The 18,945-nt window shown below is 39.3% G+C and overlaps 1 protein-coding gene across 11 annotated transcripts in view; it reads right to left on the bottom strand.

The window, feature by feature from the left end:
- Positions 1 to 18,945, bottom strand: part of FNDC3A (fibronectin type III domain containing 3A) — a 124,105-nt gene that overhangs the window by 52,116 nt on the left and 53,044 nt on the right. For 10 of the 11 annotated variants that reach the window (XM_071739103.1, XM_071739120.1, XM_071739112.1 and 7 more), the window contains one exon: positions 1,784 to 1,860. In XM_071739103.1, coding sequence (XP_071595204.1) covers positions 1,784 to 1,860 — 77 coding nt within the window. Of the gene's footprint in view, positions 1 to 1,783; positions 1,861 to 6,509; positions 6,621 to 18,945 lie in introns of those variants that run through there. The other variant, XM_071739160.1, reaches the window with a different exon arrangement.

Genomic DNA, 18,945 nt, shown 5'->3' on the forward strand with positions numbered 1-18,945 from the left:
AAGATGATTATGCTGAAGTTTTTCTTCCAGGCTGATGGCCTTAGACCATTTTGCTGGTTTCCAACTTCTCTCAAAATACATCTGCTGTTGCTGACATTTAGAAATATACTATACCTGAAGAAACTACCTAAATTACTTTGCTGGGTCTGCAATAAGTCTGGGATAACTCTCAGCTCAATAGCTGAGACTTTCCTGTTTGCGAGGCTACTATAAAATCTTCTGACTTTTAAGAGGAAATTCCATCATAAACCTAAATGGCTGGGATGTTTTTCATCAGCAAATACTTCAGAAGCCCTATACACCCCAAGGTTTTTTGGATTATGATACCTCTACTCAAATGAAAAAGCAGATAGGAGCTCATTCCACCTGTACTCTGAGCTGGATAGATGTGTGAGGCACCTTCAGTCAAGTCAGAGCTGTGTTGGAACAAAACTGGCATCAACAAGCTCCAGTGAAAGGCTAACAAGTGTGCCCCAGAAAACCCAGTTCTTCAGTGTGTCCTCAGCTGCAAGATGGCCTCAAAGGAAGTAAAAATTAATTTCACAAAGATTATTCAGATTGTCACAGATTTCATAACTTTTTAAACATTCAGTACTTCAGCTGAAACTAAGTACTCAAGAAAAATGGTAAAATTCAGAAATTCTTATCTCAAAAATTCTTTCACTTCTTCAAAAATGAAATCAAAATAGGAATAAAGACTTAAATAAAAACTAAGACCAAAATATTAATGGTCTTTCATTATTATTTTTAATTATTTTTTTCTTCTTTCTGTTTAGGAACACAACTATGAAGGATGCATGAATCAACTATCAGCCACCTTTCAACTGATGAATGGTAAAACCATAGCACACTAGTCTGTTAAAGTTAGCAGCCTTTTCTCTTGCTAGAGAACAATTTTGTTTTTAATGTATTTCATATTATTTGTGTAGCATCTGCTGGACACCGTGGGTTTTTTGGTTGCATTTTATGTGTTGCAGTCTCTTCTCCATGTACATCACGAGGTGCATGTTGTGTCAGAGGTAAATTGATAACAAAAGTACACCATGTGAAAGACTTAGACCTACTAACCCCTAAGCTCATTCTACAGCTGAAGGGAAGAAAGAAAGACACCATCTAGAAGGCCACACATCTCATTATAATACAGGTGTCAAAACCAGTCAAAACAATCATCCTTTTAATCTACTTTGAAGGATGTCCAGGTTATCTAGCTCACATTTAATTTTCAGGGATCTTAATTAGCAATCCCAAGACCCAGAAAATAGAGCCTTATTTTAACTTGTGGAAAAATGTATTGTACAACGATTTTTCCTCAAGGAACAGCTGGCATTTTTAATGTGTTGTTTGCTACACTTTTTTAAACTGAACTGTTTTACTACTTATCTGCAGGAAACTTCCCAGACATGAACTTCGAATTAATAAAACCATATTGGTGCCAAAGGAAAACATCCACTAACCCAGAATTCAGTACAGGTCCTACCTAATGAACTACTTGGGTCATAATTGTATTAATTTTCAGAGGACATCGAGTACATTAGGATCCTGAACTCAACAAGGAACTGTGTTTATTATTGTCATCTAAGTAGTTAATACTTAACTAAACAGGAACAAAATACATCATGACAAGTCTTCCATCAGAGATACTACAGGACTTCTCCCTTATTTACATGCTTGAGCACAGTGACTGTGAAACTTGAGACATTAATTTACTGAATTAGCTGTTTCAGTTCTATTCCCATAATTTGCATGAAAATAAATAAAATAGGAATCAAGTGAAGAGACATACCTGTGGGGCATATCCAGGAGGCACATAAATAGTAGGCACTGAACCATTTGGGGACATCATTGGAACCTGAGCAGGACCTAAATGGGTTACAGAAATATTCAGTACAGCACCATTCTGTAATTTGAGAAAGTTCAAAGAACATACTGAGCTGCAAAGTCTCTGTGAAATATAGATGAGATAACATGGATAGACAAAGGCACTTGAACTGTTCACATATTATTATAGCAAAGGGCACTCTTAGAAACTTAAGAAACTGGAAAAAAGCAGGAACAAATTTTTAAAAAATTCACCAGCAGACATTTACCCCTTCTTGGTCAGTAAGCTCACAGAAGAGCTTAGGTCAGAACTTCTTAACAGGTCAAAAGATGAAAAGACAATAGAAGTGACTTTAAAGTAGAAGCATACAAACAAACAAAAGAAGTATTCGAAACAAACTGCTGCAACCAGATAGTAGTAGGAGTTGTAAAGAAAGTTACTTAACAAAATTACTGCTTTGTTACTGTGGTCTTATGACCTCAAGCGATCTCAAGACCACTGTGACCTTCACAGGACTAGGAGGTGGCAAAAAGAACACTAATTTAAGATCACATGGGGAAGCCAGTGGATCACAAACCAGTAAGTCTACTCCTACCAGTGGGAAAAAGTTGTGATCCGTGATGATCTTTGTACCATGTAAAGTAGGAAGAACAGAGTTCACAGACACGTAGATAAGTAAGACACAACCAGGATGGGTTAAGGTGGTGTGTGTAGATTAAGTGCTGCCTTGAAAACCTGACATCTTCAAAGAACACACGGATGCTGCGAAATACTTGGATTTTCAAAAAGCTTTTGACTATCTTTCCCAAAGTGCCTTCAAGAAGTAAGGCTGCCTTTGGTTAAAAAAGGGTAAAGGGCTCTCACTAGTAACTTAATTGGCTTGAAAACAGGAAACAAAGAGAAGTCAACGATCAGCTTTCAAAGTGCCCAGAGTGACACAGAGGTCTCAGAGGCATGCAAAGATGAATCTGCTCGATGTATTCCCAGATTTTCTGGAAAAAGTAATGAACAGCGAGGTGACAAATCTTTGCTATGCACTCAGAGAGCTGCAAAGGATCTCAAGGTACTCAATGACAATAAAAAAGCAGAGGAAAAGTACAGAGTAATGCACCTGGACAAACCCAACAGAAGAACTTGTTTGCAGTAATAAGCTATAAATTAGTTGTAAATAAAGAGACTGTGGAGTTACTACCTGTATTTCTAAGGAAATACCAGCCAAAATGTTCAGTGGCATTTATATAAAGAAAGAAAACATTAAAAATAATTACTAACAGAACAGAGAACAAACTCAAAACAAATGCTACAAATCCACACTGTAGACCTCAATACCTTGTGCACAGTGTGCAGTGTTTGTCTTCACCTCTCAAAAAACCCACACAGAACTAGAAAATGACAAAAAAGAAATTTACAGGGGCTTTCTGCCTGTTTATCAGGAAAAATTAAATTTAGAGACCATGATTGTTCCACCTAGTGAAAACATAAAGGGGCTGGCAGAAGAGAAATACTAAAACACCTACAAAAAAAAGCACTCATAAACTGCCTAAGAACAGGAAGATAGGTCATTTACAGTTTTCCACGTGCAAAAGCCACTGATACTAAATTAAACTGTGCAGCACCTTGCTTAACGATTACTGTGGAAAGTAAAGGTTAGATTCAAAAGAAATTAAGAGAAGTAAATCATTAAAAATCCATTAAGTGCCATAAAGTATAATTTACACGTATAATTTTTGGTTTAGGAAGCTACAAACAAGGAAGTGATTCCTGTGTACCTGCCCTATCCTTATGCTCTCCCCTTTACTATCTGGTGTTGGCCTCTGTGAGAGCCACCCCACTAGCACAGACCTCAAGCAGGACTGCCCACAGATGTCCTTACATTCTTCTGTTTAAAATACATGAGGCAACAACCACTGAAATTTAATAATTACAGAAAAACTGAAATGCAATATAACCTAACCAGGTTCTGTGGCAAATGCATAAAGCTGGAATTTAGACACTCCAGGCTGCATTCTCCAAATTTGCAATTCAGTGTAGTGAAGCTATCAAAAGCACCAATTCAGCCCTTAGTGAAGTTTCAGTAATACTCCTGAAATGGCATTCACTGTTCCACATTCATGTTTTATAAACTCAGTTAAGACCTGCAAATGGAAAGTACAAAGTATGTTATATAAGATAAGCACGCCTCATTCTGCTAAGTGTGAGCTTGACAGAAAAATAACTATGTCTGAATGCCAAGAGCAGGGATAAGGGAAATAAAAAAACAATCATTCTTCTAAAAAGTAGCAGGTAACTTGATTACACATACTACAAGGACTTCTTCAGAATAAGATATAAAATTTTTGGAATGTGTTTCCTCAAAAGAATCACAGCTTTATGCTCAACAATGTGGTAACCCACAACTGGGGCACTGAAGGAAGGTACTTTTTAAGAACAAGGTCTTAATTGAAAGGTTATCTGAACAGCAAATAATATAAGGACTACAGTGAGCTATAGATTGAGAACTGAGCCTTCATTTTGCTCAGCTGAGACTCAAAAATGGTTCAGTGAAAGTTTCTCGAGTATGGAGTTCTAAAAAGAAATAAAAGTGAAGTGAAAAGCAGCCAAAGGGAAGCAGAAAAAATTGCTTTAGAGCTTTAGCTTACAACAAATTCAAAAAGGTCAACAGTAATAGAAATGTATTTGCTCTAAAGTTACCATTCAACCCAATAGTGGTTTAAATTCTTAAATAAGAGGGTGGATTTTACACATCTAAAGAGAATTGTTTAACAGTCTTTTTAAAGCTTACTTTGTGCTTTAATCTAACAAAACCAAACCAAACCAGCAAAAAAAGCAAAGAAAAAACCAAACAAAAACAACAACAACAAAAAAACACCCCCCACCCACATAAAAAAAACCCAAACCAAACAAAAACCCAGTTATCTCCAATCTAGTCCAAAGGTTAATCTACACAGTCATTTTCAGTATACCCATAATGTGGCAGTCAAATAAGTAAGGACATGAAGGCAATGTACGAAACTGAAAAGTTACTAGAGTGTTAGAACAGAGTCAAATTTGTAGCCTGAAAACTTACATTGCATCTTTATCACTTTGAACTATATTTTTAATATTCAAGTTTTAAGGGTGAACTCTAATTTACTCCTGATTAGATTTCCAAGTGGCTGTGGAATTAAGTTAGATTACAGAGGAGCAGACAAGGAAATTGAAAGCATGGTAAAAACCAGCATTCTGGAAGACTTCATGTATTTTAAGGAAAACAGGATCTTTACAGTGAAAACACTGATTTCTTGACAGAAAGCATGTTACTACATGCAAAAAGAAAAAAAAAGAAAAAAAAAAAAGGCTTTTGTGTATCTTAAGATAAAATGCTAATGCACTATAAACCCACATTTTTCTTTCCCTTTTAGAAACAACTGATGTTAAGATCTTGGCTCTACTTCAGTGATATACACTGTGAGAAGGGAATATTCATGCTTTTAGGCATTGGCTAGACTGGTGCATGACAAAACCAGTGTTTTACCAGATGGTAAGTACCAGCAAAAAAATAGTGTTAAGAAATTTGTGTTAAGCAAATATCTCATTTCCTGTATTGCACATAAATGCAACTGACTTGACACAATTCATTGTAGTATGAATGTTGATGAGTTGACCACCTGAAGAGGTCTCAAACCTTCTACATAATTCCAGGTAGCTCTCTTATATAAGAAATGGAAAAGAAGTATGGTGGGAGACAAAACAAACACATAACTGTGTTTTATACTTTATTCTTGGAAAATGACTCACCAAACACTGTAAAGGTTTATTTAACTCAAGAAGCTGATGTTCCTCCACACTTTCAGTTTATTATTGTATTGAAATTTGCTATTTCACTACTATAAAAGGGAAAACCTGTAAAGTTTCTATGTAAGCATTCTGTCCCAAGTTAAAAAAAAATAATTAAAAAATCAGGATGACTATCAACTATCACATCAAACTTGTACTATTTGTCCAAAATCCCACCAATGGGAAAAACACCATCCCCTTCCAGCAGCAGCAGGTGAAGTTCTCCAATACTCCTATTTAAGCAGACTGTAAAAACCTCATTAGGCTCATTACAGCTCCCATAAACACGTAGCAAAATTAACAGCGCTGCATAATCACTAGGATCGTGACAAACTGATCTAAACATAGTAACTCCTGAAAAATTGAGGACACCGCCACCGCTCGCCTAACGAGACGTGCGATTTCCTTTTATTTTGACCCTGAAGCATCGCTCCATTTTAAGTCTCTCACAAGAGCGGCCGGCAGAGGTGCACAGGGTGGATTCCCGGCGCCAGAGCAGCACTTGCTCCCCGCCTGGCTGCGGGTTACTCTTCCGGGGCAGTATCCGCCCTCAGCTCTGCTCCTGCAGCACCCGGGCTCGCCATGGCCTCCCGGCAACGACCCTTCTGCTCCCTTCATGGTTTCGGGGTCACCGCGGCCCCCCAGGCCCGGGTTGCCGTGCCCTCCGGAGCCCACGCATCCCCCGGAGAGGGGCTGAGCGGCACACGGATGACCCACATCTGCCTTTTTTTTTGGTTTGGTTTTTTTGGTTTTTTTTTTTTTTCAGCCGTCACAGCTTTCCCCCATCCGCCGCTGCCGCAGGGGCTGCCTGCAGCACCGCGCCCTGCTTTTGTGTTTCACGGCGGCGGCCGAACCGGACAGCGGGAGACCTTACCGCTCATTTCGTGTTGGGTTGGGTTGGGCCGGGCCGGGGCCGGGGCCGGGCGGGCGGCAGCTCCCCGCGGCAGGCGGGTCGGTGTGGGCGGGCGGGGCGGCTCGCTCAGGTGCGCGGCTGCCCCCTCCCCTCCCGGCCGCTCCGCTCCGCTGCGTTCCGCTCCGCTCCGCCCCGCCGCCCGATCCGCTCCGCGCCGCTGCGCTCCGCTCCGCCCTGCCCGGCCGCGGCTGGGATCCGGGCCAGCGGCTCGGCAGAACAAGAGGCCAGGCGGCCCGGGGCTTCAAGGAGCGGGCGCGGCGGCTTCGGAGAGCACCATCCCCGACGAGGGAGGCTTCCCGAGCCATCCCCCCCCAAGGGCTCCTGCTCTGGTTTCTCTTGTATTCGACCGATTGTCATTGGCTGTTGTGATCCAAGCTCTTAGCTGAAAGCTTTTACCTTAATTACCATAATTAAGGTATAAAGGATTACTTCAACCCAGTCTCCTTCCATAGGATTTACCTTTAGTTGACCTGCTAATCAGTTTTACACTTAAGAAAGGAGGTGCACAAACAGATCGGGTTGCAAACAAACACTTTCTGGAGAGGCGTTTGGAAAGCTGCAATGACTTTGATACTAATCTGTGTGGATACTGCGGCTCATGAACACTGCTATACTTAGCATTAGTCTAATGTGAACGGCGATGAATCACTGTTATCCCCAGGAGGAAATAGCATTCAGGATTTACTGCAGCACATTAGGTTAACTATGGCTCTATAACCGAACACCCACACTTTGACATCACACAGGCGATGATATGCATCGCTGACGCAAGCACTGACAGGATCAAACACAAAGGCCACAGCAGCTGAAACAATAGAGCGCACAGCTGACGTAGCAACACACCCCTCCAACACTGATGGGCTGCAGTAAATCAATAGTCCCAGATGCCACAAATAGTTGCACCACTCTGCCTTTTACATAATAGCTAAGACTTCAAAGTTTTGAGCTCCCAGCAGCTACAATTAATTACAAAAAAACCAACAACAAACAAACCAGTAACAAAACCCACTACCATTTGGTCTCCAGTTGTAAGCTGTGCCTGGAAAATACTTCCAAATTACTACTTTAGGTTAACAAGCACTAAAACATTGTCAGAAGAAACTGTCAAGCTTTACACTTTGTAGGTGCAGTGTAACCAAAACAAGTAGTAACAAAAAATAAAAGCAAAACCAGAACTTAACTGCTGGGCCTGAGCTAGAGGCACAAAAAGGAACTGCAAGGACACAGGCGATCATTAGACTGCTGTCAATTTAACATATTCCTTATGCTCTAAATGTGTCCTGACAAAACCATCTCTTCCCTCATCTGTCTACTTTTGCCATCAAAGCTCTGGAACAGCAGCTGACAAAGCAGCAACATCAATTTAAATATATTAATTGGCTACAAACAAATCTATCAGTAGACTGCAGGCTGGCAAATGCAAAGAAAACCTGAAGGTAAAACATTCGAGTAATTCTTTGCAAAAGCAGAGGGAAATTCATTCGTGCAGAAACCTGTGAAGCCTAACTACAGTATTTCTAAAGATTGCATCCTAATGAGATCCTGATATTTCCCATGAAACCATACATATACAGAGAAAAAAAAGGATATGAAATCCCTTTCTCATTGGCAAAGTGCAGAGATGACAGGTTCCTACAGCACTTTAATAGAGCTATCAGTTTTCTTTTATAATGGCCTTACGTATGTTCAAAGGAAAACTATGACAATGGTTTCTGTGTTCAGATGTAAAATGTACTTTCATTTCACCTGTTTCTAAACAATTACCACTGTGCAATTTTACAATTAAAAAAACCCTGCAAGCCCCAACGCCTTTGAGCGGTGTAACTGCACAACATGAAATTAAACTTGAGAGCTTGCAGTAGGATTACTTTAGTCTTTTGAGATACTTCAACAACAAAAAGGTTTTATACATTCTTTCTGGAGCAACTGTGTGGCACAGTGATCAAATCTATCCTGTTTAACAAAAAGTACCAGAGAATCAAAGATGGTAAATGTGGAAATACAACACAGACTTTGTACTGTATAGCCCAGATTGTTGATTTGCTCTGTTTTCATTTTCTGTTTTAGGTTTAGGGTATTCATTTAGTAGCTATGTAGAAGAGTTATGTAAAAAAACTGTTCTGTCTCCCTTGTAGTCTTCCAATTTAAATATGAGGTGAACCATAAATCATTGCATTTCAAAGGGATTCAAACATGATATACCATTTTTAACACAGACAAGCTTTGATGAAAATGTTTTTCTTCTTAGCAGGAAAAATAATCTGCACTTATTTTAATTTAACTGCATTGCATATTTGCTTAGCTTTTTCCTAAACGAAAGCCTCATTTCCTTATGCTGAGGAAAGTACTGAGCTGCAGTACCTTTTCAGACGAACATTTAATATTTGAGCATCCTGCTTAATTATGTTCCATTTGATTCACAACATTCAGGATGAACTACAATTTAATCATCTAACAGTTGTTACCACTAAAATTTGTATTTTTCTAATCAGCTTTTTTTCAGACTGGAAAGTTTAAAAGTTAAGCACTGCTACTGATGGGTGGTTGTGGTTAAGATGTGAACAGCACAAGTGAGGCTCAACAGTTGGCAGTTCTTGGCATGTAGACAGGGGCTTCTACGAATAAGAATTTTGATTCAGAGAAAAGAGATATTGGAAGGAATAAACATTAACTTCAACTCCCCTCCTTCCCCGCTTGGTTATGCCAAAAATGAAGTTACATAATATAATTACTTGTAAAGGCCTTTTCAGCATCATTATATTCAATTTATTGTACTATTGAGTTATCTTTTCTGTGCACACTTACCTGGCTACATTGATTTGAAACTTGAGTGAAAAATTATCTGGCACATTCTGCTCTCTTGGAGCTGTATTTGGAGAAGCCTTCCCATCAGTGCAAATTTCTTAATATTCCCCCCTTAAATTATTATACACACGCATCTCTACGTGCAGATTATGGCTTGAATATGACTTACTGAGTATTACTTACACGAATATGAGGTATTGATCAAGAAAAGCAATAGCATACATATAAATGCTGAAACAATTCTAGGGTAGGGTATTTTAAAACTACAGATGAAAATTCACAGAAGACTGTGGTAATAATAAAAATCTGTTTGTGCCAGCTGTGATTGATTATTACGAAACATAGAGAGTCAGAAATCTGAGCAAGAAATTAATACCAGAAAAGGCTGCCAAGAGAAAATTCAGTGTCCAGCTCTCCAGTTTTTATTTGTTTCCAAGGCAAACACCTCTAAAGATGTACTACTCTGAGTTCCTGGAATCTACTAATAACATGTACTTTTCATTTGAAACCTCTGAGCTGTTTAGGCTTTGAGCCTAAAAATGAATATAATGTAGATTCAGATGGTCCATTTAAATAAAAAGGCAGAACAAAAATCATTATAAGCAGATGACGTAATAAGTAAAATAAATACCACATGCATCTTTGTTTAAAAGGGACCAATTTGGGAGTGGTCATTTCTAACTGGAATACATAAAACTAATTTAGCAGGAAGGAAGTTGTCTCAGCTTTCCAGGAGTCCCATAATCCAGGATTCTTCATGATTTAGCAGAAGAAGGAAAACTAGGTAAATCTAGAATGGCATTGGCTCCACAACTGTAATTGCAGAGAGCAAAACGAGGGCTAAATTTTGTTCTCACTAAAAGCAATAGGTTAATGATAACTGCTGATCTAAAAAAACCCCTCACACCCAACAGCTCTGTCCCACCGAAATGTTACCCTCTTAGATGTAATTCTTGGATTAGGGCAGTTTGCTGTTCTGGTTTGTTGAAAAAGCCTTTTATAACAATACACAGTAATGGAAAGAGAAGTCCCACAGTCCCTCTCTTCACAATCACAGCCTGTCACTGTTTTATGCCTACATTACACGTGTTAACATTTGAGTCCATCAACAAAGATTCTACCAACACTGCAGTTCCACAGACAAATGTTCATATGTAGCTTTCCAAACTACGAAATACATTTTGAAATAACACTTTGTTTCAAATTGGGAGTGAAGAAAAGAGTCCCCTAAGCTGACACTTTGAAAGGTGACATTTGGCAATGCAAAATCCTTCTGTCACGACACAAACTGTAGGGAACAAGCCCCGAGCAAATTACATCATCATCACATGACAAGAAATCGGACAAAACCAAACTAAAACCACGTGATGTTACACACCTTACATTCTGCAGCATCTAAACCAAAGCCTTGGCTTCAGCAGGGTGATTCACTGGCTGCCTTCAGAGGACAACTCAGCTTCTGCACATTTATCAGGGAGCCACCTCATACCAAATGACACAAATCATTAAGTACAGAGAGTGTATATTCCAGCAGAAATCTGGTACAGGCCTGCTCTAATCACTCTTGTCCAATTTAAGTAGAGTACAGTAGGTTTTCTGAGAGTAGACTCCTAGTCTTTCTATTCAGTAGGATAAATCCTGTGCTATGCTCAAGCAGATAAATCTCACAGCTTGTTCCTGGTCTAGGAAAGTGCTATGAATACCAGACTGCAGAATAACCTGAGTCACCTCCCCTGAAGATGGGCCACTAGAAACTGGAATGCAACATGATGAGTCCATGCTAGAGACACTTACTTCCTTTAATGTAAGAGCTTTTAAATGGAAATTACAGAACCAGACTTTAAAATGGGAACCAGAATGCAGGACTTCACCTAAATCATGAGGAATCCACATTTGGATATTGGGTACCTTGACAAGGCCTTTGACAAGGTTTTCCACAGCATTCCCCTAGGGAAGCTGCCTGCTCATGGCTTGGATGCACGTATGATCTGCTGGATTCAAAACTGATTGGATGGCCAGGTCCAAAGAGAATGGAGCTATGGTGGCCAGTGACAAGTGGTGTTCCCCAGGGCTCAGTGCTGAGGCTGCTCCTGTTTACCATCTTTATCTACCATTTAGATGAGGGGATAGAATGGATGGATCCTCAGTAACTTTGCAGATGAAGCTAAATTGGGTGGGAGTATTGATCTGCCTGAGGATAGGGAGGCAGTGCAGAGGGATCTAGCCAGGCTTGAGCGATGGGCTGAGGCCAACTCCATGTTTCAGTAAGGCCAAATGTTGGGTCCTGCACTTTGGCCACAAGCAGCATCAGCAGCACTACAGGGCTGGGGAAGAGTGGCTGGAGAGCTGCTCAGCAGAGAGGGACCTGGGGGTGTTGAGTGACACTCAGCTGAACAGTGTGCCCAGGTAACCAAGAAGGCCAACACCATCCTGGCCTGCATCAGGAACAGCATGACCAGCAGGACCAGGGAGGTGATCCTGCCCCTATACTTAGTGAGGCCACACCTCGAGTACTGTGTGCAGCTTTGGGGACTGCAGTATACAAAGAAGGACATTGAGGTGCTGGAGAGGGTGCAGAGAAGGGCAACCAAGATGATGAGGGGTCTGGAGAAAAGGCCTCATGAGGAGAGGCTGAGGGAACTGGGGCTGTTCAGCTTGGAGAAGAGGAGGCTGAGGGGAGACCTCATTGCTCTCTACAACTACCTGAAAGGAGGCTGTAGTGAGACAGATGTTGGCCTCTTCTCCCTGGTGACCAGTGACAGGACAAGAGGAAATAGGGTCAAGCTCTGCCAGGAGAGCTTGGATATTTGAGGAGAGGTTGGATATTTGAAAAAATTTCATCATAGAAAGAGTGGTTAAACATTGGAACAGACTGCCCCGGGAGGCACCACCCCTGGAGGTGTTCAAAAGATGGGTAGATGAGGTGCTAGAGGGGATGGTTTTGTGGTTAGGGGTTGTAAAGCAGACAGTTGGACTTGATGGTCTTAGAGGTCTTTCCCAACCTTGATGAATCTATGATTACATCAACAGAAAAAGGCAGATTGCAGTCTTATGTAGTTTTCCTCTAAGATTCTCTTATCCTTTTTTGAGTGAAGATGACCATCTCCAGAAGATGACATGGGGAAAATCCTAACCTCTAAATACCCCACAGCTGGGGGACTTTGCTGGAATTGGGAGCTAAGGTACAGAATCTGTGGTACTTTATAGAGCTAAAAACCTCAGATTTAGTGATCTGAGGAGTAAACCTAAGGGATCAACTAAACAAACAGACCATCTTTTTTTTGTGTGTGTGTGGTTTGTTTTGTTTTTTTGTTTTGTTTTGTCTTTTTTTTTAGAGAGAGAAAGAGAGAGAGAAAGGCAACATTTATTAATAATCTCTCTACTCTACCATGTCTTTGATGTCTTCCTTCCAGCTGTCTCCCTGCAAACTCATGTTTTGTACAGTATCAGGCACATAGGGAATGCCATGGTCAAAATAGGAGAAGCAGTTAATTCCGTGGGCTTGCTAGGATTAGGTGATGATTCAGCAGCTGACCTGGCCTGAGTTTGAGCCTTCTGCAGCTAAAAGCTTCTGAAGTTAGAACAAGGGTGGAATCCAAATGCCTTGAATATGACCACTTGTGATTACAGTCCACTGCAAAGATACACTTTTCTGTCTTTTCAGCAATAACAAGAGAAGCCTGTGAGTATGGGATGCTCTGAAGATAGAAATAAAAGTTTGAAAAACTATTGATCTTGAAAATTCTTAATAACATTGCACCTGACATGATAAGTACCCAAACATTCACATTACTACTTCTGATTCTGCTAGCAGCTTAAGGACAACACATAAGAATTTTCATGTTCAAAAAGGTTTGCAGATATTTAGTCCCATATTAAGTAGTCCAAAATCAAGGTATCCATAAAAGAGAACTGGTGTTCTCAGTCTGACTTAGCAACAGAGAAAGGCACAATGCTTACTACAAACACCTGCAGCCTCTTCTGTAGTGAAATGTTTCTGGTATCATACAGATTACTAAATAACTTCAACCAATTTCCCCTGCAAACCTCACATTGTACTGTTGAAAACAATTCAGAAGTGGTTTTGGGGGCCTGGGTTAGCTTAAAAAAATCACAGTCTTAACTAATAAAGGCTTTATTTTTATTTAAGTATCTTAAACTCGTATTAGCATTTGAAATTTAAAATTGAGTCTTTATAGTTTTTTTTTAATGAGATGAAGTCTCCTTAATTCTTCACAAATGAACGCTGCAGATCCCTTCAACAAGGAATTATTTTCTCCATATCTCAAGCAAGTTACCAGATAGGGAAAGCAGTGAGCTCAAACATTAAGAACATCTATGACAAAGGCTGTTGCTGATTAAAAGTTTTCAACAATGTTAATAAATATGCATTATCAGAAAGAATGTCTCTGGTAAAGCAGTAAACAAGGACCAGACACAGAGATAAGCCTATTCTGTTGCAGTGTTCTCTTAAAATTGGATTTGTTCTATAACCAAATATGTTTTACAAAGTAACATACCCATTGCTTTGGCAGGAAAAATGAACTATGTAAGGAATCTGCTTACCTGTGCCAAACAAGGCCAGGGATGAAACAACTAACTTGGCTCAGACATGTAAAAGTTGTCATTCTATACCAGAAGAAAGGAAAAAAGATACATGTATATGGTAGAACTCCTTTCTGTACAGTGCCTATGGATCAATAGGCACTCTGCTAAGCTGCTGAGACAAGAAAATTGCTTAATAGCTGCAAAGTAAAATGTTCTTTGAGCAGAAACCTTTTTGCTGCTTCACTTCTGCCTGGATGCAGGAGATCTAAATTTTTTGTTGCTGGAGCATCAAGGGCTCAAGGAGTGAAAAAGACCTCATGAATCACGTCTATTCACATGCAACTGCAGCTTCATTCCTCTCCTCTGTTATTGTATGTAAGGATCCACCATAATAACAAACTAAAGATTATACATAAAGGCTTCAAGACAGTCAGTCACAGCTCAGAAAGTCAGTTCTTTTACCCTTATGCCTCCCATTGGAGAGCTGTTCTAGAGCATCACTCTCCTGTGTAGCCAGGAGGATTTTTGCAGGTAGACAAAAGTTAGGGCCATTGGGCATCAAGCTGGGCTCTAAACCAGCTCTGGCATTAATTAGTAACTTTATTTTGTTTCATTGTTTGGTGGTGGGGTTTTTTGGCTTTGGTTTTGTTTTTTTTTTTTTTTTTTTTGTTTTTTTTTTTCTTTTAATCCTTGGCATTTACTTAGCTATTCCTAACAAAACTAATTTTTTGCCAAACAGACCAATTTATTTTGTTCTCCTTTCTAAAACAAGCTCCTTAGTCTCTTGAATATCCTAATACCTTTTATCAGCTCTGTTTCATCTTTTGTAAACATGAATTATCAAAATACAGTTCAGGCCTCAGCAGAATCCTGTAAAATGCTACTAACCACCCCAAGCTGCATTAGCAACAACTGCCCTGATGCATTTTGTGATCACAGTAAATTTACAGATACATTACACTGGAGAAAATACTTACCTTGAGAGTCAAATAGCTTGCCTGCTTCCTTGTCCTTATCAAGTTTCAAGTGAGGAGCTCCCCATTTATAATTTATTAATCTTATGCATGAACTTGCATTGCATATAACTGCATTTCACCCAGTTCAGTGGCACCATTACAGCAACACTTGTTTAAACAGTTAATGCATATTCTTGTTGATCTTTTTACTACTTCTGGAATACAGATTTCCTATAGCATTTGAGTAATTTTGGTGATCAGCCTTGCTGAAATGACAAGTATTTCTAAAATATCTTGATGGCTGAAAGATACCTGAGTACACTGAGTGATTAAGAAGGAATATATTAACATTCTTGGCTAGCTGTACATCTTCCTAGATTCATAGGATGCTTTAGCATTCAATCCTTTCCTATTTCATCCACAATTTAGAACTTTAAAAAAACCCAAAAAATGACCCACTCTATGGGGGTACTATGCTTTGAATTTTCCAGCTTGGAAACAGGCAGCATGCAGGTATCTGGCCTTAAGATTCCATTGCATACCTGCAGTTCTTTTCACCTGCATTCTCTAGCCCTTCTATTTGCTTCCCACTGGCCTTCAGAGCCCTCCAAAGCCACATTCCATACAGACACAGCCCCTACCTGACACTCAGCCTCTTTCTGTGTGGCATGCTCCCAGGTAATTCAGACCTGTTCAGCTCTCAGAAGCTGAACACAAAAAATGTTTACTTGTCCAGACACAGCTGCACAATGCCACCATACACCAAGATGATCCAGCAACACACATTTTCCATGCTTCTGAAAAGAACCCAACCCCCCCAGATCCTTCTGTTTAACTCCGGTCACCGAGATGAGACTGGATTCTTTCTCATCAGAAATAATGGATCTATTTTTCAGATGAAAAGATGAGACTCAGTACCTTGAAAAAAAAAAATAAATAAATGACAGCACACTGAAATTCTATGAATGTAATGGGCAGTTGGAAAGCTATTACAAGCAAATTAGTGCTCTTGATGGTATTTTAAAGACCTGTTAGAGGATAAACTGAAACAACCTACAGATAAAGCTGTCTGCCCATAGGAATAAGGCTCCTAGTCTAGTGTTGGAAAGGAACACAAGGAAACTTGAGAGTGTAAATAGCTACAATAAGAAGATAGGGTATTACCAAGGTATATTTCCCTCTTTCTTAAGCAGTCTTTCTTTGTGTAAGAATTAGAAGAGTGTAGCAAGCATAAAAAGACACCTTTTACAAATATTTTATTGAAATGCTACTTATCATATTTACAACCTGTGTAAACCAGTGTTCTAATACACAGGAGCCACAAGTCCACAGCAAAAAGTGATCAAATAGCCAACAAACAACCTCAAAAGCTCATGTTTGCCAGTCCTCTTGTATCCATTTGCAGTACAAGTCAGGGAAATGAGTGGAAGTTAGATGCAGAGGTAACTGGCTAGTGTGAGCCTACGTTCAACATTTGCTGATGGTCACTTTTATTTTTCAGATCTCTTAGCAGGTCATTTTTAAAACTCATTTTTGCTGGAAGAATTTTACTGGTTCCAGTTGCTCAGACTGCCTTTGTAACTTATTAAATATTTTCACTGATTGATGCCTTGCTTAGTCACCAGATGTTGCTCAAAACTGCACCGCCAGTAGCGTCACACTGCGTCAGAGGTAGTCACTCTGCTTTTGACCCCTTACTATCCATTTCAGAAAAAAATTATCTTTAAGGAAAAAAAAACAGTTTAGCTTCTCAAATTCCCAAACACATCTTGGCCTTTAGGAACTTCAAGGATCTGCCTGCAAGATGGATTCATTTGTATGTCTATCTTTTGAAAAATAGGAGAGAAACATTAAAAACTCCTGAATTTAAAAGCTAGGTAAGATTGAGCTACCTTTTTCTGAAATTAAAAAAACAATTCTGTGCCTGGAAAGCATAACAGAAAGAATAAATGCAAACTTAAGTATGCTTAATCTAATTTTGTAAATCTACCTGCTACTTAAGAGTTTTACTGAGATGTCTCTTGGCTGTATATGATAAGAGAGGTAACCCTGTCAGAGTTAGCCATGAGAGCTAACTCTGTGAAGACAACAATACCTTTCAGACAGTACCTTAAATGCAATTTGTGGAAAGTAACAGAGAGGCTGGCAACTCTCTGTAGACACCTTTCTCCTCTTTGACTTCACTTTTCATCGTGATTTGTAGAAGAGAAGGCTGCAGTATTATTAAGTCACAGCTCCTGGGCCAAACTGTTCTTTTCTGTTCCTCTTCCGGGGAATTTGATTGTTTCTGCCTGCTTTAGTAGATCGTTTTGTTGGGCTTTTTAGTTAGTTTTTAGAACTGGCTTGCTAAGCTGTGTTTTATGAGTAGGAATTTCCCTGCTCTAGGACTTTGCCTCAGCCAATGATCCTTTTGTGGTCTTTGCTCAGCACAGTCCTACTGTGAATGACCTGTCCGTATTTCATGAGATTTTTCTAGAGTTGTTGCAATACTTTGTTATGAAGAGATTATTGTGAGGGATACTCTCACTAGCCTGCTCATAGTAACTTATTCACCTTTTATTGAAACTACAATCCCATATTAAATCCTTTTAAGAATTTTTAATGAAGTAATAATATAGATTATTGGTTTGGCATTCATTCTTTCTTTGGTTGCCTTGGAAGGCACATCCACTGTACCTCTGTATAGAACTGTCACGATCATCCAAGGAAAAAAAAATATACCTGGTATTTATGAAGATATCCCATACATAAAGCACCAAAGGAAAAGGATAGTGAAACTGCTGGAGAATGAGCTACTAGAAAAAAAAAACTGAGAACAGGCCCGGGGCACAAACCATATAGTAACACAATAGCTGATGAATCAAAAGGGAAGGAAGTTGTAGTCAGCTCCTCTGGCAGCTCTAATACTATGAACTTGAGGCCCATCTACAAGTTATTTGGTACTGTACAGTCACTTGAAAAAATCTGAACCTCTTAAGATGGTGTCTTAGGGCACCTGCTCCAGACATGTGAATTTTCTGGAAAGTTCTTTGCAGATTCAGATAGGGTGTCTTGACAAAAAGAAAACAAGCGGACAGCACTGTGGACACCTGTATTTACTACCAGTGAATTTGGTTCTTCCAACTTTATATGAAACCCCATGTAATTAAACTGTTTCTTAATGGCTTTAAGTGGCTGAACTTACATGCTTGTAATTGGTCTTTAGCACACATTACAAAGTAGTTGTATCTGTGCACAGCTATATGTTTGTGATGACCTTGTTATCTTTCCCCTGTTCTTGCTTTCCCTCATTTGGATAATAAGCTGTTTTAGATTAGAACAAATTGTTGCATGTCTGCAAAAGAAAGAAGGGGAAGTCAAGCTTAATGAAGTTGAAGAGTGTCACAATCGTGTGAAGTCATGCAAAGTGACAAAATCTCCATAATTTAACAGACAATCAAAAAAAGACAACTATAATAATCTACTATCAATAGCGCATGCCAATCAAAATTAATTCAAAGCTGTTTCTTCATTAACAGTAATTCTTTAATATAAGTCTGAATACAACTTGAATCTTACAGGGTAGAACTATAAAGAAATTTCCTGGGCTCTCATCTAACAATTTCTAACATTTTCCAGTATATGACACACCAGCCTGTGTTCTTACTGTACAGGTAGTGAAAGAGGCTTTAACAAAAGAAATCCTTGATACATGAAGTTCTAGCCTCCCCATTCTTATGAAACCCAGAGCAAAGTAATTTAAAAGCATTTTTAAAACATTTTGAGTTTCAATAAAATAGAAGCACCATTTATTTTTAAAGAATTAATCAGATAATGAAATAGAGAAACTTCTTTACTTAATGCTAGCAATCTTCATGAAACTGTATTATTTCAATCATCCACACTCCATTCAATTAAGATGCAGAAAATGCTAGCTGCATAAGTTATGCTAAATGTCAGGATATTGAGTGAACCTACTAAGTAAAATGTTTTTCAGACTGCTCTGCCTGCACCTCTGATTTCTACTATCTATCCTAGATAGTAGAATCTATCTACTATCTATCTACTATCTACTGCTATCTACTTAGATTAACTTCCTACTTACATTA

Source organism: Heliangelus exortis, chromosome 1 (assembly GCF_036169615.1).
Source record: "Heliangelus exortis chromosome 1, bHelExo1.hap1, whole genome shotgun sequence".
Lineage (NCBI taxonomy): Eukaryota > Metazoa > Chordata > Aves > Apodiformes > Trochilidae > Heliangelus > Heliangelus exortis.